The 20,482-nt window shown below is 47.1% G+C and overlaps 1 protein-coding gene across 4 annotated transcripts in view; it reads right to left on the minus strand.

Moving 5' to 3' along the window:
• The window catches only part of LOC308585714 (uncharacterized protein), a 33,070-nt gene extending 21,914 nt beyond the window's left edge, over positions 1-11,156 (minus strand). Inside the window, exons 1-2 of one of the 4 annotated variants that reach the window (XM_081191722.1) lie at positions 10,505-11,156; positions 2,647-3,431 (exon numbers count right to left, since the gene is read on the minus strand). In XM_081191722.1, coding sequence (XP_081047848.1) covers positions 2,647-3,431; positions 10,505-10,619 — 900 coding nt within the window. In that variant the 5' untranslated portion in view covers positions 10,620-11,156. The remainder of the gene's footprint in view (positions 1-2,646; positions 3,432-10,504) is intronic. The other 3 variants (XM_081191721.1, XM_081191720.1, XM_081191719.1) reach the window with 3 other exon arrangements.
• Between the last annotated feature and the right edge of the window lie 9,326 nt (positions 11,157-20,482).

Consider the following 20,482-nt stretch of genomic DNA (forward strand, 5'->3'; position numbering starts at 1 on the left):
CCATTTAGACACAATATTTCACACCCAAAACCATTCTGGTATTATACTTTTATTAACCACTTCACACCCAGAACCAAACAGCCCAGAGTGCCAACTTCTGAGCTAGCGAAACCAACCAGATTCATGCCATACCTTAGTAGCTGAAACTGACTTCCATGGAAATAAAACGTCCGTGGAAATCAAATCTAGCCAACTTAAGTTTTATTCAGAGCAGACCCACTGAAATTCACGAGCCAAACTCTATTGTGGTCATGAATTTCAACGGGTCTACTCTGAGTAAACGTTGCCTGAATACCACCCAATGTTCCAAAAACCCATTCTATGCAGTAGACAGTATTCCAGAAAAATGGCCTGGGACAACCAATTTCTGTGCTAAATGAACCAACCAAATCCACTAGTTACGCATAACTAGCTGAGATTCATGCTGTAAGCCATGAAACGTTCACAAATACTGTTCTGATATCCATTCTATGCAATAAACCCATATTCAGGGGTGGGGAAATCATCCAGGATAGCAACTTAACTTGATGGGATTGATGCATGAATCTATAAAACTTCCATAGAAACTACATTACGATACCAATTCTGGGCAATAAGCAAGTATTGCAGAAAAGTTAAGCAAGAGCCAACTTTGTGGTAAAGTGCACATTACATTAGAGCCACATGTTAAAGGACCCCTGGACAGTTAAGTCCAGTCAAAGGCGACTATGGGGTTGCGGCGCTCATCTTGCTTTCGAGCCAAGGGAGCTGGTGTTTGTCCACAGACAGCTTTCCGGGACATATGGCCAGCATGACTAAACTGCTTCTGGCACAACAGAACACCTTGACGGAAACGAGAGCACACAGAAACACCATTTACCTTCCCGCCACAGCAGTACCTATTTATCTACTTGTACTGGCATGCTTTCGGACTGCTAGGTTGGCAGGAGCAGGGACAGAGCAACGGGAGCTCACTCCATCACAGGGATTCAAACCGCCGACCTTCAGATCGGCAAGCCCAAGAGGCTCAGTGGTTTAGACCACAGCGCCACCTGCATCCCAGAAGCCACGTGTAATAAAATGCCGACACCATTTTCTTTCACAGAGTGCTTGCTTTCACAGAGTGCTTTCTGCCTGAGTGAAATGGCCCTACCTGGAGAGTTTTGATTAGCTCAGTTGGTTAGAGCATAGTGCTGATAATGCCAAGGTTGCAGGTTAAATTCCCGCAAGGGCCACCTGCATATTCCTGCATTCCAGGGAGTTGGACCAGACTATCCTCAGGTCCCTTCAAATGCTACAATGCTATGATGCTATGATTTCCTGTTCCAATACACAAGTCCTTTCCCTTGACGTTTCCTTCCTTTTAATCCTCATATTCAACTTAATCAAACACTTCAACACCTTAAACCGCCACATAAATCAAATTTCTATTTTCTTGGCTCTCCATCCCAGCAGCCCCTTAATTAATTGCTTCCTAAACTGCTTGTTGGACGCGGGTGGCGCTGTGGGTTAAACCACAGAGCCTAGGGCTTGCCGATCGGAAGGTCGGCGGTTTGAATCCCCGCAGCGGGGTGAGCTCCCGTTGCTCGGTCCCTGCTCCTGCTGGGGGTGTGCCCACACTGGGAAACACTGCTCTAGAACATAAGCTTCATGCAAGCAGATATTATTATTATTATTATTCCCTGCCCATCTGGCTGGGTTGCTCCCAGTTCAGGATGAATGCTCAATAAACAGGTGTTCTAGAAGAATGCTTAGTGTGGAAAGCCGATTGCAATTGCACTGGTATCTTTCAGTAGATTACAATGGTACCTCGGGTTAAGTACATAATTTGTTCTGGAGGTCCATTCTTAACCTGAAGCACCACTTTAGCCAATGGGGCCTCCTGCTGCTGCCGCGCCACCGGAGCACAATTTCTGTTCTCATCCTGAAGCAAAGTTCTTAACCTGAGGTACTATTTCTGGGTTAGCGGAGTCTGTAACCTGAAGCGTCTGTAACCTGAAGTGTATGTAACCTGAGGTACCACTGTATTCTGCAGTTATTCTGGAGAACTTCCAGCCCTCCATTCAGAAACAGCTGTCTGGAAATCACATAAACAGCTCACGACAAAACACACTCGTACAGCCTCTCTATTAGGAAACCAACACAGTGTGTGGAAACTGGAATAGAGAACAGACAACTCAGAACAATCAACCACCGGAGCTGCAATTCTAACACCACAACTGGGAGTAAACCCCATTTAATTCAATAGGACTTACTTCTGAGTAGAGTTGGTTAAGATTGTGCAGTTACCGTATTTTTCACTCTATAAGACACACCAGACCATAAGACGCACCTAGTTTTTGGAGGAGTAAAACAAGAAAAAAAAAACATTCTGAATCTCAGAATCCAGGAGAACAAGAGGGATCGCTGCGCAGTGAAAGCAGTGATCCCTCTTGCTGTTCTGGCTTCTGGGATAGCTGCGCAGCCTGCATTCACTCCATAAGATGCACACACATTTCTCCTTACTTTTTAGGAGGGAAAAAGTGAGTCTTATAGAGCAAAAATTACTGTAACTTGAAAGAACACCGTCCAAGGAAATGGGCATTTCACTCGCCAAAAAGGTGCCTTTTGTTCCGCAATAACTAATTGAAGAAGAGTCTGGGCATTTCATCCGAAGAGGAATCTTACCTTGCTCAGCCTACAGCATTCGTCCATGTACTCATCCAAACTGTCACTTGTGGGGTATTTTCTCAAGGGGTGTCCCTGCAGGAGTATCTCTTCAAAGTTGTCTTTTCCGTAACCATCACCAGGTCTTTTCTCTTCTTCTGGAGGTTGAGTGGGGAGGAGGGATCCTCTGGTTTTCTCTTCCACGCGCTCTCCTTGGCTGCCACCCAAAAAAGACGGTTCAGGATTCCCCCCCTCTGGGCAATCAGTGCCATCCTCCAAGCAAACTTCAGGAGACTGCCCTGCGCGGTGTCCCGCTGCCGGTTTGCCATCCGACATGCACAGACAAGCATCTACAGCGTCTTTGCACACTCTCGCGATTGCGTGGCCAGCTGCTGGAGAGGAAGAGGCGCTCAGCACCCCAGAGTCACAAGAAGGATCTCTGCTGTGGAGCACAAAGCTTTTCTCAGAGCCCTTGGGTGTTGAGGGAGAGTTGGCCCCGCTCGGCAACTCCACACCAGAGTCTTCCGATTCAAACTTGGCTAATCTCAGCACCTGGTGTTTCGGCATTAATGTGTCAAGGCCAGGGAGCGTAGTAATACACTCGGCTTTCACTGGCGCCTCACATATGATGGATGAACTTGCTGGGCGCTCTGGGGTGACGCTTGATTCAGGAGGACCAGATTCTGCTGCAGAGACAGAGGTGGTTGGAGGGTCTGGTCTTAGCCCTTCGCTTCGATTTTTATCGTTGCTTATTATCTTCATATTGGTCAGAACCACCCTGCTGTCAGCTAGCCGGGTCCTTTTGCCTAAAAAAGAGAGAGAGGACAGCTATAAAGTATCAGTGGCATACCGTGGGTTGCCGGCACATGGGGCGGGGCAAAGGTTTGGTGGGCTGGGCAGCTGGGGTTGAGGCAGGTGCCGGGGGGGCCCTTCCTCCTTTGGGCCCTTTCCTGCCTCCCTCCCTCCTTGGTAGGTGGCGGCAGCCCCCTCCCCCTCAACCAGGCTGGAACCCTTGTGGGTAGCGGGGTGCGGGAGTGGCATTCTGGTGGGCATTGGTGTGGGAGAGCTCAGGTCTGCCCTTGCATGCCCTAACATTGCCTGCCAGTTGCGTGTCGAGGTCCCCAGGTCCACCCCAATAACTCACACATCACACAGAAGTTTTTGTTTAAGATTTTTGGCATAATTTTGGCCACAACTTTATTAAAATACAAATTTGTGAGTGGTTGTGTAGGCATTGGTTGCGACTATCTGCCCCCACCATGGGGGACAGACTGACATTCTGCACGATGCGAAAGTCAGAATGGGGGAATACACTTGGGGGTTACGCGGAGCAGGGAACCTGCCCTCACCCCAAATGCAACCAGGAGCTCATTGCTATGGCCCGAGCCCCCTTGACAGAGTGGACAAGCAATAGTTAGCCCCCAATTCCTTTAACGGAATCCCTTGCAGCAGCAACATTAGAGGGGCAGGCACAGCCAATCCATGCCCTCAACCAACCAAACCATAAACCAATGCCTAACCGCGAACCTTACAAGTTGTGACGATTTGCTACGCAGTAGGCAGAAACCAAATGGCCCCAGCCAATCAGCCAGATGGACAAAATTCCTACCAGGCCCCCGCTCCAAAGCAGACGACCCCATGACAGGCATAGCAAGGTCAAAGCGAACAACCCTATTCTAGGGAGGGAGGGACGGGCAATCTGATGCACGGGCAAAAAGAGGAAGCTCTAGCCTCGTGCAAGGAGTTTTACTATTTCTGGCTGTCAAAAAATGGCAACATTAACTTCTTCCCAACAACAAGGGAAGCCCCAATCGTATCAATGGCCAACGATCAATTAGCTCGCCCCCCAACTTTGGAGTGTCCCACCGCAACACGTGCTCTCCATGAAGGAGAACACGCTTTATGGCCGCATCAAGAACGCAGAGTGGATGCACTGCCCGCAGTGACCATGGCTTGGCCTCGGCCTCCATCTCTGCACAAGCAGCCTCTTTCTCCTTGACCTGGGCCTTGGCCAACGCTCCCACCGGCGCCCTCACTCTCTGGTCCCCGCCTGCTGCATCCTCGCCACTTCACAGGCCAGGAGAACCAGCGCCTCTCAGCCAGCCCAGGGGCAAGATGCTTGCAGGCACTGGGAAAGAAGGCACACCTCAGCCCCATAGGGTGATGGTCCAGCTTCAGTATGGCTTGTCCCCCCATCCCCCGCAGCTATGGAATAATAATAATAATAATAATAATAATAATAATAATAATAATAATAATTTATTATTTATACACCGCCCATCTGGCTGAGTTTCCCTAGCTACTCTGAGCGGCTCCCAATCAAGTGTTAAAAACAGTACAGTGGTGCCTTGCAAGACGAAAAGAATCCGTTCTGTGTTTCTCTTCGTCTAGCGGTTTTTTTGTCTTGCGAAGCAAGCCCATTGACAGATTAGAGGATTAGCGCTATTAGCGGCTTTTAGCGGCTTTTAGTGGCTTATCAGCTTATCGGATCAGCTGATAAGCGGCTTAGCGGCTTAGAAAAAGGGGGGGAAGGAAAAAAAAACCGCAGGAACTCGCAAGACATTTTCGTCTTGCGAAGCAAGCCCATAGGAGATTCGTTTTGCGAAGCACCTCCAAAACGGAAAACTCTTTCGTCTAGCGAGTTTTCCATCTTGCGAGGCATTCGTCTTGCGGGGCACCACTGTACAGCGTTAAATATTAAAAACTTCCCTGAACAGGGCTGCCTTCAGATGTCTTTTAAAGATAGGTTAGCTGCTTATTTCCTTCACATCTGAAGGGAGGGTGCTCCATAGGGTGGGCGCCACTACCGAGAAGGCCCTCTGTCTGGTTCCCTGCAACCTCATTTCTCACAATGAGGGAACCGCCAGAAAGCCCTCAGCGCTGGACCTCAGTGTCCAGGCAGAATGATAGGGGTGGAGACGCTCCTTCAAGTATACAGGACTGAGGCGTTTAGGGCTTTAACGGTCAGCACCAACACTTTGAATTGTGCTCGGAAACGTACTGGGAGCCAATCCAGATCTCTCTGGAAGGTGGCAGGAGCTCAGCAGGGAGCCTGTCGTGGTTGTGCCCCCTCATAATTTTGTGCCCAGGGCCATGCACCCTGGTTCCCCACAAGCTACACCACTGCAGAGTATTTCCATCCTTAAGGTCATCTCATAGCTATCTCATAGCTATGTAATACAATCCAATTACGTATAGGGAGATTCATGACTTCCTTGACCTCCTGTAATGTTTAATTTGTAAGATTCTCTGCCCACAGGCTGACATATTATGCAGAGACCGGCTGTAAATATTCAGAGAGCAGGGCAATGATCTTGACGCATGCTAACAGTCAAGACAAAGGTGGAGGTTATGCATGGAATTTCTGCATCGCTTATCTTGGAATTGCATCACAGAAGTCACAAGTATTGAATATTCTCCCGTATCTCAAACTCCCTGTCTGTGGAAAGGTAGCACATTAGGGAACGGAGTTCTAACTTAGACATCTAGACTGAATCTCTGCACCAGTGGATGGATAAGAATCAACAGAAGAAAAACCGCTATAAGGAGCAGTGTGGATCCAAAGAACATTTTCCATGGCTGTGGGGTTTTTTGGGGGGTGGGGTGGGGGGTGGGATTCAATCAGGGAGCTCTGTGACTGATATTAAACAGGAAGGCAATCTTGTTTTTTCGTTGATAATATTGACTGTTTTTAATTTACTTTGAAATCAAGGTGTTTTTGTTTTGGACCACAATGGATCCTACAATTATCTCCAAAACCTCATAACATTAGATAAAGACTTGCGAGAAAGACAAAGCGTGTTCTCCTTCATGGAGAGCACGTGTTGTGGTGGGGGCCGCCAGGACACTCCAAAGTTGGGGGCGGGCTAATTGATCATTGGCCACTGATGCGATTGGGGCTTCCCTTGTTGTTGGGAAAAAGTTAATGTTGCCATTTCTTGATCGACAGCGAGAAATGCTAAAACTCCTTGCACGAGGCTAGGGCTTCCTCTTTTCGCCCGTGCATCGGATTGCCCGTCCCTCCCTCCCTTAGAATAAGGTTGTTCGCTTTGACCTTGCTATGCCTGTCATGGGGTCGTCTGCTTTGGAGCGGGGGCCTGGTAGGAATTTTGTCCATCTGGCTGATTGGCTGGGGCCATTTGGTTTCTGCCTACTGCGTAGCAAATCGTCACAACTTGTAAGGTTCGCGGTTAGGCATTGGTTTATGGTTTGGTTGGTTGAGGGGCATGGATTGGCTGTGCCTGCCCCTCTAATGCTGCTGCTGCAAGGGATTCCGTTAAAGGAATTGGGAGCTAACTATTGCTTGTCCACTCTGTCAAGGGGGCTCGGGCCATAGCAATGAGCTCCTGGTTGCATTTGGGGTGAGGGCAGGTTCCCTGCTCCGCGTAACCCCCAAGTGTATTCCCCCGTTCTGACTTTCGCATCGTGCGGAATGTCAGACTGTCCCCCACGGTGGGGGCAGCTAGTCGCAACCAATGCCTACACAACCACTCACAAATTTGTATTTTAATAAAGTTGTGGCCAAAATTATGCCAAAAACCTTAAACAAAACATTATGTGTGATGTGTGAGTTTTTGGGGTGGACCTGGGGACCTCGACACGCAACAGGTTGGGTATTTATAAATGTGGATTTGAGGATTAGGGTTAATTCCTGGGTTCTTTGTTCCCCGCCTTCTCCTTCCAGGGCGCCATAGGTGGTCCTTCCCTCAGCACACAACACAAACTTTTCACCTCATGAGTCTTATTTTAAACACATGGTGACATCTGCATTTTCCGCCATCTCCAAGAAAATAGCCATTTCCTTTCTGAAACAATGGACATTTTCCACTTCTCTGATGGCTCCTGTCTCGTGCGGTGGGAAAGGGAACTAAGTAATCAGACACCCCTGAGAACGCTGCTCTAAGAGGCCCATGGCTCGGTTCCTCATATAGGCCGCTGGTCAACCTTATCCAACAGAAGAGCTGGCTCCATCCAGCAAGCAACCGTCATGCACAAACATTCCATTTTTAGGCATACACCTTGCTAAGCATGCCATGTGTGAAGTGGTCCTCCGTTGTAGACACACTGAGCAAGTGATTCCCCATGTTTCACACTTTGATCTCCCAACAGTAAAACAGAAATGTTAATGATGCGTCCATACCCTCCAACATTTCTCTGGTGAAAATAGGCTTCCTATCCCATCCATCCTATCCTATCCCATAGTGGGACGCGGGTGGCGCTGTGGGTTAAACCATAGAGCCTAGGACTTGCCGATCAGAAGGTCAGCGGTTTGAATCCCCGCAACGGGGTGAGCTCCCATTGCTCGGTCCCTGCTCCTGTCAACCTAGCAGTTCGAAAGCACGTCAAAGTGCAAGTAGATAAATAGGTACCGCTCTGGCGGGAAGGTAAACGGTGTTTCCGTGCGCTGCTCTGGTTTGCCAGGAGCGGCTTAGTCATGCTGGCCACATGACCCGGAAGCTGTACACCGGCTCCCTCGGCCAATAAAGTGAGATGAGCGCTGCAACCCCAGAGTCAGTCACAACTGGACCTAATGATCAGGGGTCCCTTTACCTTTACTATCCCATCAGCATCATCAATGTATTATTTATACCCCACCCATCTTACAGGGTTGCCCAGCCACTCTGGGTGGCTTCCAACATATATAAAAACATAACAAAACATTAAACATTAAAAAGCTTCCCTATACAGGGCTGCCTTCAGATGTCTTCTTAAGGTTGTAGAGTCCCTTATTTCCTTGGCTCGGGGGTCACATAACTCCACACCCTCCAACATTTCTCTGATGAAAATAGGGACGTCCTGAGGAAAAGCGGGACATTCTGGGATCGAATCAAAAACCGGGACGGCTTCTGTAAATATGGGACCAGTCCCTGGAAAATAGGGACCCTTGGAGGGTCTGTGTTTCATTCATGGGATATGATGGAAGACAAATACGCTAAATCTGGATGACAAAACTGGTATAGAAAATATTATCCACTTATTTATAAAGCACTGTCAATATGCATGGTATTTTACACAGCAAAAGAAGCCAGGTCCCTGTCAAAATTGAAGAACTGGAAGGGATCTCATACAATGGGTTCCAGGTGCTGTCTGAACAAAGCAGAATAGAGGGGTACGATTTATTCAGTCCAGGGAGACGTCAGGAAAAGGAGAAGGAAGGAGGCAGAGGCCATACCTTCTTCCTCTTGGTCTCAGTACAGCCCCACATTTGGGTTTTTGTCCCTGTGTAAAACAACCTCCAGAACTTCTCAGAGCTGGACATCATCGCTTCAGTCTGGTGTGCCCTTATTACGTGAAGGAAGTTTAGAATGCTAACTTTTGCCAACAGCCTTCTACACTGGGGATTAGTTCACCTCCACAGCCTCGAAGGAGACTTTATTTTCAAATAGTTATCTGGTGTTTGCATTGCTGCTTCCAGTTCAGATTCTTCCTCTCTGGACTGGCCATGGCCCCAGAGTATTTACGAAATGCACAGCTATGGTTGTGGCACCCTTCACAGAATCATAACATTTTGGACTTGGAAAGGACAACAAGGGTCATGTAGTCTAACCCTCAGCAATGCAGGAAACTTTCTACCCAGAATTTGCCTCCCCATGCATAGATGACTCAACATATACATGTACCACCAACTGGCCGACCGAGTTGTATCTACACATTTATGCTGGACCTCCTCAATGCTCTGGGACTCAGTGTGTGTTTTTTTCCATTTGGAAAAAATGATTTGTGCCCCAGACCCAGGCTGATGAGAAGGCCGAAGTTGTACCTTCACTTACTCTGGTCCCTGCTAAATTCTTAAAGGTTCATTGAGTTGAGTTAACTCGTATCCTGTAGTCAGTTGGAAATGTACCATTTTTTCTAGCCGTGGCCAATGTCATCACCACGGGATTTCAGAATTGCGCCGTAAACTAGGGAAAAAAACATTCTGGTCCTGAGACCATTCACAGGCAGAAAGAGCTGCTGTCCTATAAGAAACTAAAATAAACTGAAAAACTGATGCCAGTTTATTGTGGGGTTCCTGGCCACTGATTCTCCTTTGCAGAATTCTCCTTCACACTGCACTGTTGCTATCAGAAGAAGGGATTGGGAATCTCACGTTTCCCTCTAAAGTATAATATTCTCCTTATATATACTATGAAGTATACCTGTTTGTGTTTTTCCTTTTCCAATTATTTTGTTTTTTTCTAACCCACTCTCTATTCTAAAATAAAACCTGATCCCAGTTCACTAGCTCAGTTATCTGCTTTCATGTATATTCATGGTTTTATGACCAAGTTATAAGCCCAGAACACAAGTTTGAAATGTCCCAGCAGGCAGCCTTGGGCTGTGGAAAAGTAATTAGTGGTGACTAGAAAAGCAACGAGGGAACAATCCGGGAATTTCACTTTCCTCCGCATTCAAAAATCCAGGTGAAACATTTTTAAAGGGGAGATCACGATCTGAAATCGGGGATCTTGAATCCCAAAGATGAGACCCAACGTGCTTCAGACCACACCTTTTATTGGGTAAACCATTTAAGCAGAGTTGGGTAGCGAGCTTTTACGTTCAAATCTGGGCAAACGTGACTGACCCACATCCTTGTTCCAGGGATCTTCTCCAAAATTGAGGGTTTTAGCTCTGCCACCTAAGATAGTGCTTGCAATTCTATGTTTCTATGTTCTTCTGTTTTCCTGCATTCAGATTTAGCATTCAGAACAGGTGGTGTTTGCCCAACATCTGGAATCCCATGAAACCCACCCAAGGGGAGATGGTCTCCACAAGTCCAAGTACACTCTGCCCCAAATCCTGCCTCTTACATTTCCGCTGCCGTCCTAACTTGCTGGCCCAAATTATCCCCGGTCTCCAAAAGCCCACAAAAACGCTCCCGTCGGTTCCAGCTGCTTACCTTTCTTCCACGGAGCGCTGATGGAGAACGACTGGTGCCAGCTGAACATCTTGGAGGGGCTAAACATCTGGCCGATGGAAGCGCGGACCCATGAGTTGAAGCCCTTCAGAGACATGTGGGAACGCTGGTGGCCAAAAGAATCATGCTTCCAGGAGGAGGATATTCCAAAGTCCCCAGAGGGTGTAGCAGCAGAGTGCAGGGTGGGCTTCGCAAGCCCAGCCTGTCATCTTTGGGCTCCCAGGAAGAACAAGGAGGGAGAGAGAGAGACTCACATGTTTTGTTTTCTCACCCTAGTCCCAAAGGAATGGAGGCAGGAGTTTTCTTGCTCAGGGGAGAAGGAATTCTCTCATTCCAGCAGCTGCGGCAGCAGCCAAAGGGGCTGTTCTTTTGCAAGCTGCGGAATTGCAAGCGCAGGCATTCAGCCAGCTGTGACATAAAAAGGGAGCAGCTCTCTGGAATGCATCTCCCTTGGTTGATAAGCCAAGACGACTGGAGGGGTTCGGACTACCTTCGCTATCAAGAATGCCCTCCTGAAAAAACAAAGATACCCGTTTGTTTGCACAACGTCAGGTTTTGCTGTTTCTCATTTTTTAAATCGCAGCAGGGAGAGGAAACAGCATAGAGAATTATATTTTTCCTGCTCTCCTGGACAACGCTGTTTCGGACCTTTGCTTTAACTTTCAGATCCTACCGAGCTGTGGAAAAGATTGGGGACATTTAGACAATTCCTCCCACCCTCAAGGACCCAGATCTACAGTGAGGAGGACTACAGCGTTTGTTTATTTCTTTCGCTTTCTCAAAGTCAATCCCGTAATGTTTTCTTTTCTTAAAAAAAGAAGAGCTCAAGGTAGCCAGCAGCAGCGCACAAAATTAGGGAAAATATATAATTACAGCAAGCCACATATAAACACATGTTTGTTAAGTCCAGCTTTCCTTTCTTTGCCTGGGCTCAATGGCAGGAAGGAACTGCGGCAGGCAACCCACCCATCCTCTTCCCTTCTGAATCCACATCAGGATGAGGGCGATGGGAAAGTAGGGATCTGAAAAAAAGAATCTCAAAGGTACTAGGGGCCTACTAGCTTGTGTGCCTCCCCTCTCCCTGGGGGCCTTCAAGATCCTAGTCTATGGAATTCAATTCAAAAATAGGTTAAACAAACACACCACCACAACACAGAAACGTATTCCGGTTATATTCCGCTGCCTTGCAATTTTCACTGCTACCACAATGACTGCAAACGGAACAGCAGGAAGACTGGGGGAATCAAATGCACAGCTAGCCCTATCTCTAAAAGAACAATTTCTTATTTATTTTCAGCCCAGTTCTAACAGAAGTCCTATTGAATTCAGCCTAAAATTCTATTGGCTGCTATTACGCTTTAACAGAGGGATGCTGGTGGCGCTGTGGGTTAAACCACTGTGCCGTTTGGGCTTGCCAATCAAAAGGTTGGCGGTTCGAATCCCCGCGACAGGGTGAGCTGCTGTTGCTCTGTCCCAGCTCCTGCCAACCTAGCAGTTCGAAAGCACAAAGTGCAAGTAGATAAATAGATACCGCTAAGGCAGGAAGGTAAGTGGCGTTTCCGTGCGCTGCTCTGGTTTCGCCAGAAGCGGCTTAGTCATGCTGGCCACATGACCTGGAAAAACTGTCTGCGGAAGAGGATGAACGCCAGGTCCCTCGGCCAATAAAGCGAGATGAGTGCCACAACCCCAGAGTCGTTCACGACTGGACTTAATTGTCAGGGGTCCCTTTACCCTTTATGCTTTAACATTAGTGTAAATTTGTACGGTCAGTACTGGTAAAGCAATCTGGTGGACTCTCCGAAAGCTGTATCTGAAATAAAAATGCTCAAAGCCTTGAAAAAGAAAAAGAAAAAGAAGTCCTATTGAATTTAGTGGGGCTTACTCCCAGGAAAGTGGACCAACGATAGCAGCCTTACCAATTTCACGTGCAATATAATAAAGGAGTAAAGAAAACGTCATTTCATTAGTGGCGGAGATGGCTGAATGTTCATACTAAATCAACCCCTTCGTGTTGGTCACTACTGCGTCCATTTTACAGAGAGATGAGAAAAAGAATTTCTTGTGTTGACCCAATAAGCTAATACCTCAGCAGAGATCCAGGCCCGTTACCATTCAAGATGTACTGAACTGCCATACGTCCAGGTATCACTCATAAAAATAGCGTTCAGGTAGGGTTTTTTTCTAAATCGGCAAAATGTCTGGGGAAAGCCCCCATCTAAAGCTTGTATACTTCCGTATCTCCTTGGTTTGGGGGGCGGATAACTCCATACCTTTCAACGTTTCTCTGATGGAAATAGGGACATCCTAAAGAAAAGCGGGACATTCCGGGATCAAATCAGAAACCGGGATGGCTTCTGTAAGTCTGGGACTGTCCCTGGAAAATAGAGACACTTGAAGGGTCTGCGGAGATGATGGGAGTTGTAGTGCCCTTCATCTCGGTAACAATCCCTTGAAATAAGGGACTCGAGTTCATCAGGAACAGCTCAAGCAGCCGGTGTCCAACTGCTAAGAATGACCGCTTGATTCACTGCCCGCACTCTGCCCTGGAGAAGAGCCTATTGCCTGAAAGAAGGGTTGTAATGGCACTGGTAATATATTTACGACAAAGGTCCGTATAGTTAAAGCTATGGTTTTCCCAGTAGTGATGTATGGAAGTGAAAGCTGGACCATAAAGAAGGCTGATCGCCGAATAATAATAATAATAATAATAATAATAATAATAATAATAATAATAATAATAATAATAATTTATTATTTGTACCCCACCCATCTGGCTGGGTTTCCCCAGCCACTCTGGACGGCTTCCATAGAAACCAAAAATACACTAAAACCACACATTAAAAACTTCCCTGGACAGGGCTTCCTTAAGATGTCTTCTGAATGTCAGGTAATTGTTGATCACTTTGACATCTGAAGGGAGGGCGTTCCACAGGGCGGGCGCCACTACTAAGAAGGCCCTCTGCCTGGTTCCCTGTAGCTTTGCTTCTCACAATGAGGGAACCGCCAGAAGGCCCTTGGCACTGGACCTCAGTGTCCGGGTTGAACAATGGGGGTGGAGACGCTCCTTCAGGTATACTGGGCCGAGGCCGTTTAGGGCTTTAAGGTTCAGCACCAATACTTTGAATTGTGCTCGGAAACGTACTGGGAGCCAATATAGGTCTTTTAAGACCGGTGTTATGTGGTCTCGGTGGCCGCTCCTAGTCACCAGTCTAGCTGCCGCGTTCTGGATTAGTTGTAGTTTCCGGGTCACCTTCAAAGGTAGCCCCACGTAGAGCGCATTGCAGTAGTCGAAGCGGGAGATAACCAGAGCATGCACCACTCTGGCGAGGTAGTCCGCAGGCAGATAGGGTCTCAGCCTGCGTACCAGATGGAGCTGGTAAACAGCTGCCCTGGACACAGATTTGACCTGTGCCTCCATGGAGAGCTGCGAGTTCAAAATGACTCCCAGGCTGCGCACCTGGTCCTTCAGGGGCACAGTTGCCCCATCCAGGACCAGGTAATCCTCCACACCTGCCCGCCTCCTGCCCCCCCAAAACAGTACTTCTGTCTTGTCAGGATTCAACCTCAATCTGTTAGCCGCCATCCAACCTCCAACCGCATCCAGGCACTCACATAGGACCTTCACCGCCTTCACTGGTTCTGATTTGAAAGAGAGGTAGAGCTGGGTATCATCCGCATACTGATGAACACTCAGCCCAAACCCCCTGATGATCTCTCCCAGCGGCTTCATATAGATGTTGAAAAGCATGGGGGAGAGGACGGAACCCTGAGGCACCCCACTTTCTGAACACGGCCCAGGAGAAAGGAGCGGAACCACTGTATAACAGTGCCCCCAGCTCCCAGCCCCTCAAGACGGTCCAGAAGGATGTTATGGTCGATGGTATCAAACGCCGCTGAGAGATCCAGCAGAACTAGGAAACAGCTCTCACCTTTGTCCCTAGCCCGCCGGAGATCATCAACCAGTGCGACCAAGGCAGTTTCAGTCCCATGATGAGGCCTGAATCCCGACTGGAAGGGATCCAAATGGTCCGCTTCTTCCAGGCATGCCTGGAGTTGTTCAGCAACCACTCACTCAATCACCTTGCCCAAGAATGGAAGATTTGAGACTGGGTGATGGTTGGCCATCGTGGCCGCATCCAAAGATGGTTTTTTAAGAAGCGGTTTAATAACCACCTCTTTCAGCGGGTCTGGGAAGGCTCCCTCACGGAGGGAAGCATTCACCACCCCACGAAGCCCATTGCCCAGTCCTTCCCAGCTAGCTTTTATAAGCCAGGATGGGCAAGGATCAAGGAGACAAGTGGTTGGTTTCACTCATCCAAGCAGCCTGTCCACATCCTCGGGGGTAACAGATTGGAATTGATCCCATACAACTTGACTAGACAGGACTCTAGCACTCTCCCGCCCTGGCCCTGCTCCCACAGTGGAGTCTACCTCTTCTCGAATCTGAGCGACTTTATCTGCAAAAAACTTTGCAAAATCATTGCAGGAGATCATGTGGCCCGTACTGGGCCCTGTTGGAGCAGGTGTTTCCGCTAAATTGCGAAACACCTGAAAAAGTCTCCTGCTGCTGTTTTCCGCAGATGCAATAGAGGCGGTCAAGAAAGTCTTCTTCGCCGTCGCTATCGCCACTTGGTAGGGTCGACATTGAGCTCTAACCCGTGTCCAGTCAGCTTCAGAATGAGTTATCTGCTACCAGCGCTCTAGCCGTCTCAACGATTGTTTCATTGCCCTCAGCTCCGTGGAAAACCACAGGGCTGTCCGGGCTCCATGCAATCGGAGAGGGCGCTTCGGAGCCAAACAGTCAATAGCCCTGGTTAACTCCACATTCCAGCGGGCCACCAGGGAATGAACTGAAAGGCCATCAACATGGGATAAAACATCCCCTACCACTCTTTGGAAACCATTTGGATCCATTAAGTGGCAGGGGCGGACCATTTGAATCGGTCCCACCTCCCTGCAGAGGGGAAGGGTCGCGAAGAAGTCAAGTTGCACCAGGAAGTGATCTGACCATGGCACTTCTTTCGTTTTGCTTTTACTTAGTGTCAGATCACCAACATCCATAGAGGTAAACACCAGGTCCAAGGCGTGTCCGTGGCTATGGGTTGGGCCAGACTTATTCAGGGACAGCCCCATGGAGGCCATGCTTTCCACGAAGTCCTGAGCAGCCCCTTGTAAGGTCGTGTCGGCATGGATGTTAAAATCTCCTAGGACAACCAAACTAGGTGTCTCCAGGAGAACATCAGACACAACCTGAAGCAGCTCGGGCAGGGAATCCTTGGTGCAGCGGGGAGGTCGGTACACCAATAGGAATCCTGTACTTCCCCTATTGCCCAACTTCCAGAACATGCACTCAGAAAACTGGGTTTTCCCAATAGGACGCCTGGTGCAGACTAATGACTTCCTAAAAATCACTGCAACCCCCCTCCCCGCCCACAAGGCCTGGGTTGCTGTGCGTAAGAGAAACCTGGCGGACAAGCAGCGGCAAGGACAAGCCCATCTGATTCATCCAACCAAGTCTCTCTTACACATGCCAGGTCAAATCCTCCATCCACGATCAAGTCATGGATCAATGTGGTATTATGGATCATTGACCTGGCATTGCACAGCAGCACCTTCAGGTCGTGTGGGTATCCCTTGCTGATTCCAGTATCCAGCCGGTCAGGCCCAGACCTGGAGGCTGGGATAGTCCTCAAGCAACGACTAAACCTGCCTCCTCGGTAATGACATGGTCTGGTCTTAGCGTAACCCCACCTCCTACCCGTGATGACTGAGATCGGTTGTCCCAGTGCATCCCCCCCTGTGGAACCGGCCCCAGCCATTTTGTTTCCTGGGACACAGTCCCAGGCAGCCCTGACCCCACCCCTTAAAATCAAAATAAAACTATACAAAAAACGAACCAACAGAACAAAAAAAAAAACAACAAAAAAAACCAGAAAGTTACAAACACAACATAAGAAGCATGGCCCTCGACGTCTGAACTTGTGGAACAACTTTTTTTTTGAAAAAATCCCTAAGCCGCACGGTCACAATTTCAGCAAAAATCTGACGTTCTGCAATTCCCTCAAAAATGGTGCCAAACTGTTGCAAACGATCCCCTGAAAGGCTTTTCGGTAGAAACAGATGAGTTTTTATCATCGGAAACCGAATTAGCCCTTGACGTTCGAAAAACATTTTGGAAAAAATCCCTAAGCCGCGGGGTCACAATTTCAGCAAAAATCTGACGTTCTGCAATTCCCTCAAAAATGGTGCCAAACTATTGCAAACGATCCCCTGAAAGGCTTTTCGGTGGAAACTGATGGGTTTTGATCATCGGAAACAGAGTTAGCCCTCGACGTTTAAACAACATTTTTGAAAAAATCCCTAAGCCGCGCGGTCACAATTTCAGCAAACATCTGACGTTCTGGAATTCCCTCAAAAACGGTGCCAAACTGTTGCAAATAATCCCCTGAAAGGTTTTTCGATGGAAACAGATGGGTTTTTATCATCGGAAACAGAATTAGCCCTCGACGTTTGAACAACATTTTTGAAAAAATCCCTAAGCCGCGCGGTCACAATTTCAGCAAAAATCTGACATTCAGCAATTCCCTCCAAAATGGTGACAAACTGTTGCAAAGGATCCCCTGAAAAGCTTTTCGGTGGAAACAGATGGGTTTTGATCATCGGAAATAGAATTAGCCCTCGACGTCTGAACTTGCGGAACAATTTTTTAAAAAAAAAAAATCCCTAAGCCGCGCGGTCTCAATTTCAGCAAAAATCTGACGTTCTACATTTCACTCAAAAATGGTGCCAAACAGTTCCAAACGATCCCCTGAAAGGTTTTTCGGTGGAAACAGATGTGTTTTTATCATCGAAAACAGAATTAGCCCTCAACCCCTAAACAATTTTTTTTGAAAAAATCCCTAAGCCGCGCGGTCACAATTTCAGCAAACATCTGAAGTTCTGGAATTCTCTCAAAAATGGTGCCAAACTGTTGCAAATAATCCCCTGAAAGGTTTTTCGGTGGAAACAGATGGGTTTTTATCATCGGAAACAGAATTAGCCCTCGACGTCAGAATAACTTTTTCTGGAAAAATCCCTAAGTCGCGTGGTCAGAATTTCAGCAAAAACCTGACGTTCTGCGATTCACTCAAAAATGGTGAAAAACTGTTGCAAAAGATCCCCTGAAAGGTTTTTCGGTGGAAACAGATGGGGTTTTATCATCGGAAAGAGAATCAGCCCTCGACGTCTGAGCAACTTTTTTGGAAAAGATCGCTAAGCCACGCGGTCACAATTTCAGCAAACATCTGACGTTCTGGAATTCCCTCAAAAACGGTGCCAAACTGTTGCAAATAATCCCCTGAAAGGTTTTTTGGTGGAAACAGATGGGTTTTGATCATCGGAAATAGAATTAGCCCTCGACGTCTGAACTTGCGGAACAATTTTTTTATAAAAAAAATCCCTAAGCCGGGCGGTCACAATTTCAGCAAAAATCTGACATTCTGCAATTCCCTCAAAAACGGTGCCAAACTGTTGCACACGATCCCCTGAAAGGTTTTTCGTTGGAAATAGATGGGTTTTTATCATCGAAAACAGAATTAGCCCTCGACCCCTAAACAATTTTTTTTGAAAAAATCCCTAAGCCGCGCGGTCACGAATTCAGCAAAAATTTGATGTTCTGCAATTCCCTCCAAAATGGTGCCAAACTGTTGCAAACGATCCCCTGAAAGGTTTTTCGGTCGAAACAGATGGGTTTTTATCGTCGGAAACCGAATTAGCCCTTGACCTTTGAACAACATTTTTGAAAAAACCCCTAAGCTGCGCGGTCACAATTTCAGCAAACATCTGACGTTCTGGAATTCCCTCAAAAACGGTGCCAAACTGTGGCAAAGAATCCCCTGAAAGGTGTTTCGGTGGAAACAGATGGGTTTTTATCATCGGAAACAGAATAAGCCCTCGACGTTTGAACAACGTTTTTGAAAAAATCCCTAAGCCGCGCGGTCACAATTTCAGCAAAAATCTGATGTTCTGCAATTCCCTCCAAAATGCTGCTAAACTGTTGCAAACGATCCCCTGAAAGGCTTTTCGGTGGAAACAGATGGGTTTTTATCATCGGAAACCGAATTAGCCCTTGACGTTCGAACAACATTTTTGAAAAAACCCCTAAGCCGCGCGGTCACAATTTCAGCAAAAATATGACGTTCTGCAATTCACTCAAAAATGGTGAAAAACTGTTGCAAAGGATACCCTGAAAGGTTTTTCGGTGTAAACAGATGGGTTTTGATCATCGGAAATAGAATTAGCCCTCGACGTCTGAACTTGCAGAACAATTTTTTTAAAAAAAAATCCCTAAGGAGCGTGGTCACTATTTCAGCAAAAATCTGACGTTCTGCAATTCACTCAAAAATGGTGCCGAACTGTTGCAAACAATCCCCTGAAAAGTTTTTCGGTGGAAACAGATGGGTTTTTATCATCGGAAACAGAATTAGCCCTCGACGTCAGAGTAACTTTTTTTGGAAAAATCTCTAAGCCACGCGGTCACAATTTCAGCAAACATCTGACGTTCTGGAATTCCCACAAAAACGGTGCCAAACTGTTGCAAATAATCCCCTGAAAGGTTTTTTGGTGGAAACAGATGGGTTTTTATCATCGGAAACAGAATCAGCCCTCGACGTCTGAACAACCTTTTTGAAAAAAATCCCTAATCCGCGCGGTCACGAATTCAGCAAAAATCTGACGTTCTGCAATTCCCTCCAAAATGGTGCCAAACTGTTGCAAACGATCCCCTGAAAGGTTTTTCGGTGGAAACAGATGGGTTTTTATCATCGGAAACCGAATTAGCCCTTGACCTTTGAACAACATTTTTGAAAAAACCCCTAAGCCGCGCGGTCACAATTTCAGCAAACATCTGATGTTCTGGAATTCCCTCAAAAACAGTGCCAAACTGTGGCAAAGAATCCCCTGAAAAGTTTTTCGGTGAAAACAGATGGGTTTTTGATCATTGGAAATAGAATTAGCCCTCGACGTCTGAACTTGCGGAACAATTTTTTAAAAAAAAAATCCCTAAGGAGCGTGGTCACTATTTCAGCAAACATCTGAAGTTCTGGAATTCTCTCAAAAATGGTGCCAAACTGTTGCAAACAATCCCCTGAAAAGTTTTTCGGTGAAAACAGATGGGTTTTTATCATCGGAAAGAGAATAAGCCCTCGGCGTTTGAACAACGTTTTTGAAAAAATCCCTAAGCCGCGCGGTCACAATTTCAGCAAAAATCTGACGTTCTGCAATTCTCTCCAAATTGGTGACAAACTGTTGCAAACGATCCCCTGAAAGGCTTTTTGGTGGAAACAGATGGGTTTTTATCATCGGAAACCGAATTAGCCCTTGACGTTCGAACAACATTTTTGAAAAAACCCCTAAGCCGCGCGGTCACAATTTCAGCAAAAATCTGACGTTCTGCAATTCCCTCCAAATTGGTGACAAACTGTTGCAAAGGATCCCCTGAAAGGTTTTTCGGTGGAAACAGATGGGTTTTGATCATTGGAAATAGAATTAGCCCTCGACGTCTGAACTTGCGGAACAATTTTTTAAAAAAAAAATCCCTAAGGAGCGTGGTCACTATTTCAGCAAACATCTGAAGTTCTGGAATTCTCTCAAAAATGGTGCCAAACTGTTGCAAACAATCCCCTGAAAAGTTTTTCCGTGAAAACAGATGGGTTTTTATCATCGGAAAGAGAATAAGCCCTCGGCGTTTGAACAACGTTTTTGAAAAAATCCCTAAGCCGCGCGGTCACAATTTCAGCAAAAATCTGACGTTCTGCAATTCTCTCCAAATTGGTGACAAACTGTTGCAAACGATCCCCTGAAAGGCTTTTTGGTGGAAACAGATGGGTTTTTATCATCGGAAACCGAATTAGCCCTTGACGTTCGAACAACATTTTTGAAAAAACCCCTAAGCCGCGCGGTCACAATTTCAGCAAAAATCTG

This window comes from Podarcis bocagei, assembly GCF_964188305.1.
Source record: "Podarcis bocagei genome assembly, chromosome: 4".
Lineage (NCBI taxonomy): Eukaryota > Metazoa > Chordata > Lepidosauria > Squamata > Lacertidae > Podarcis > Podarcis bocagei.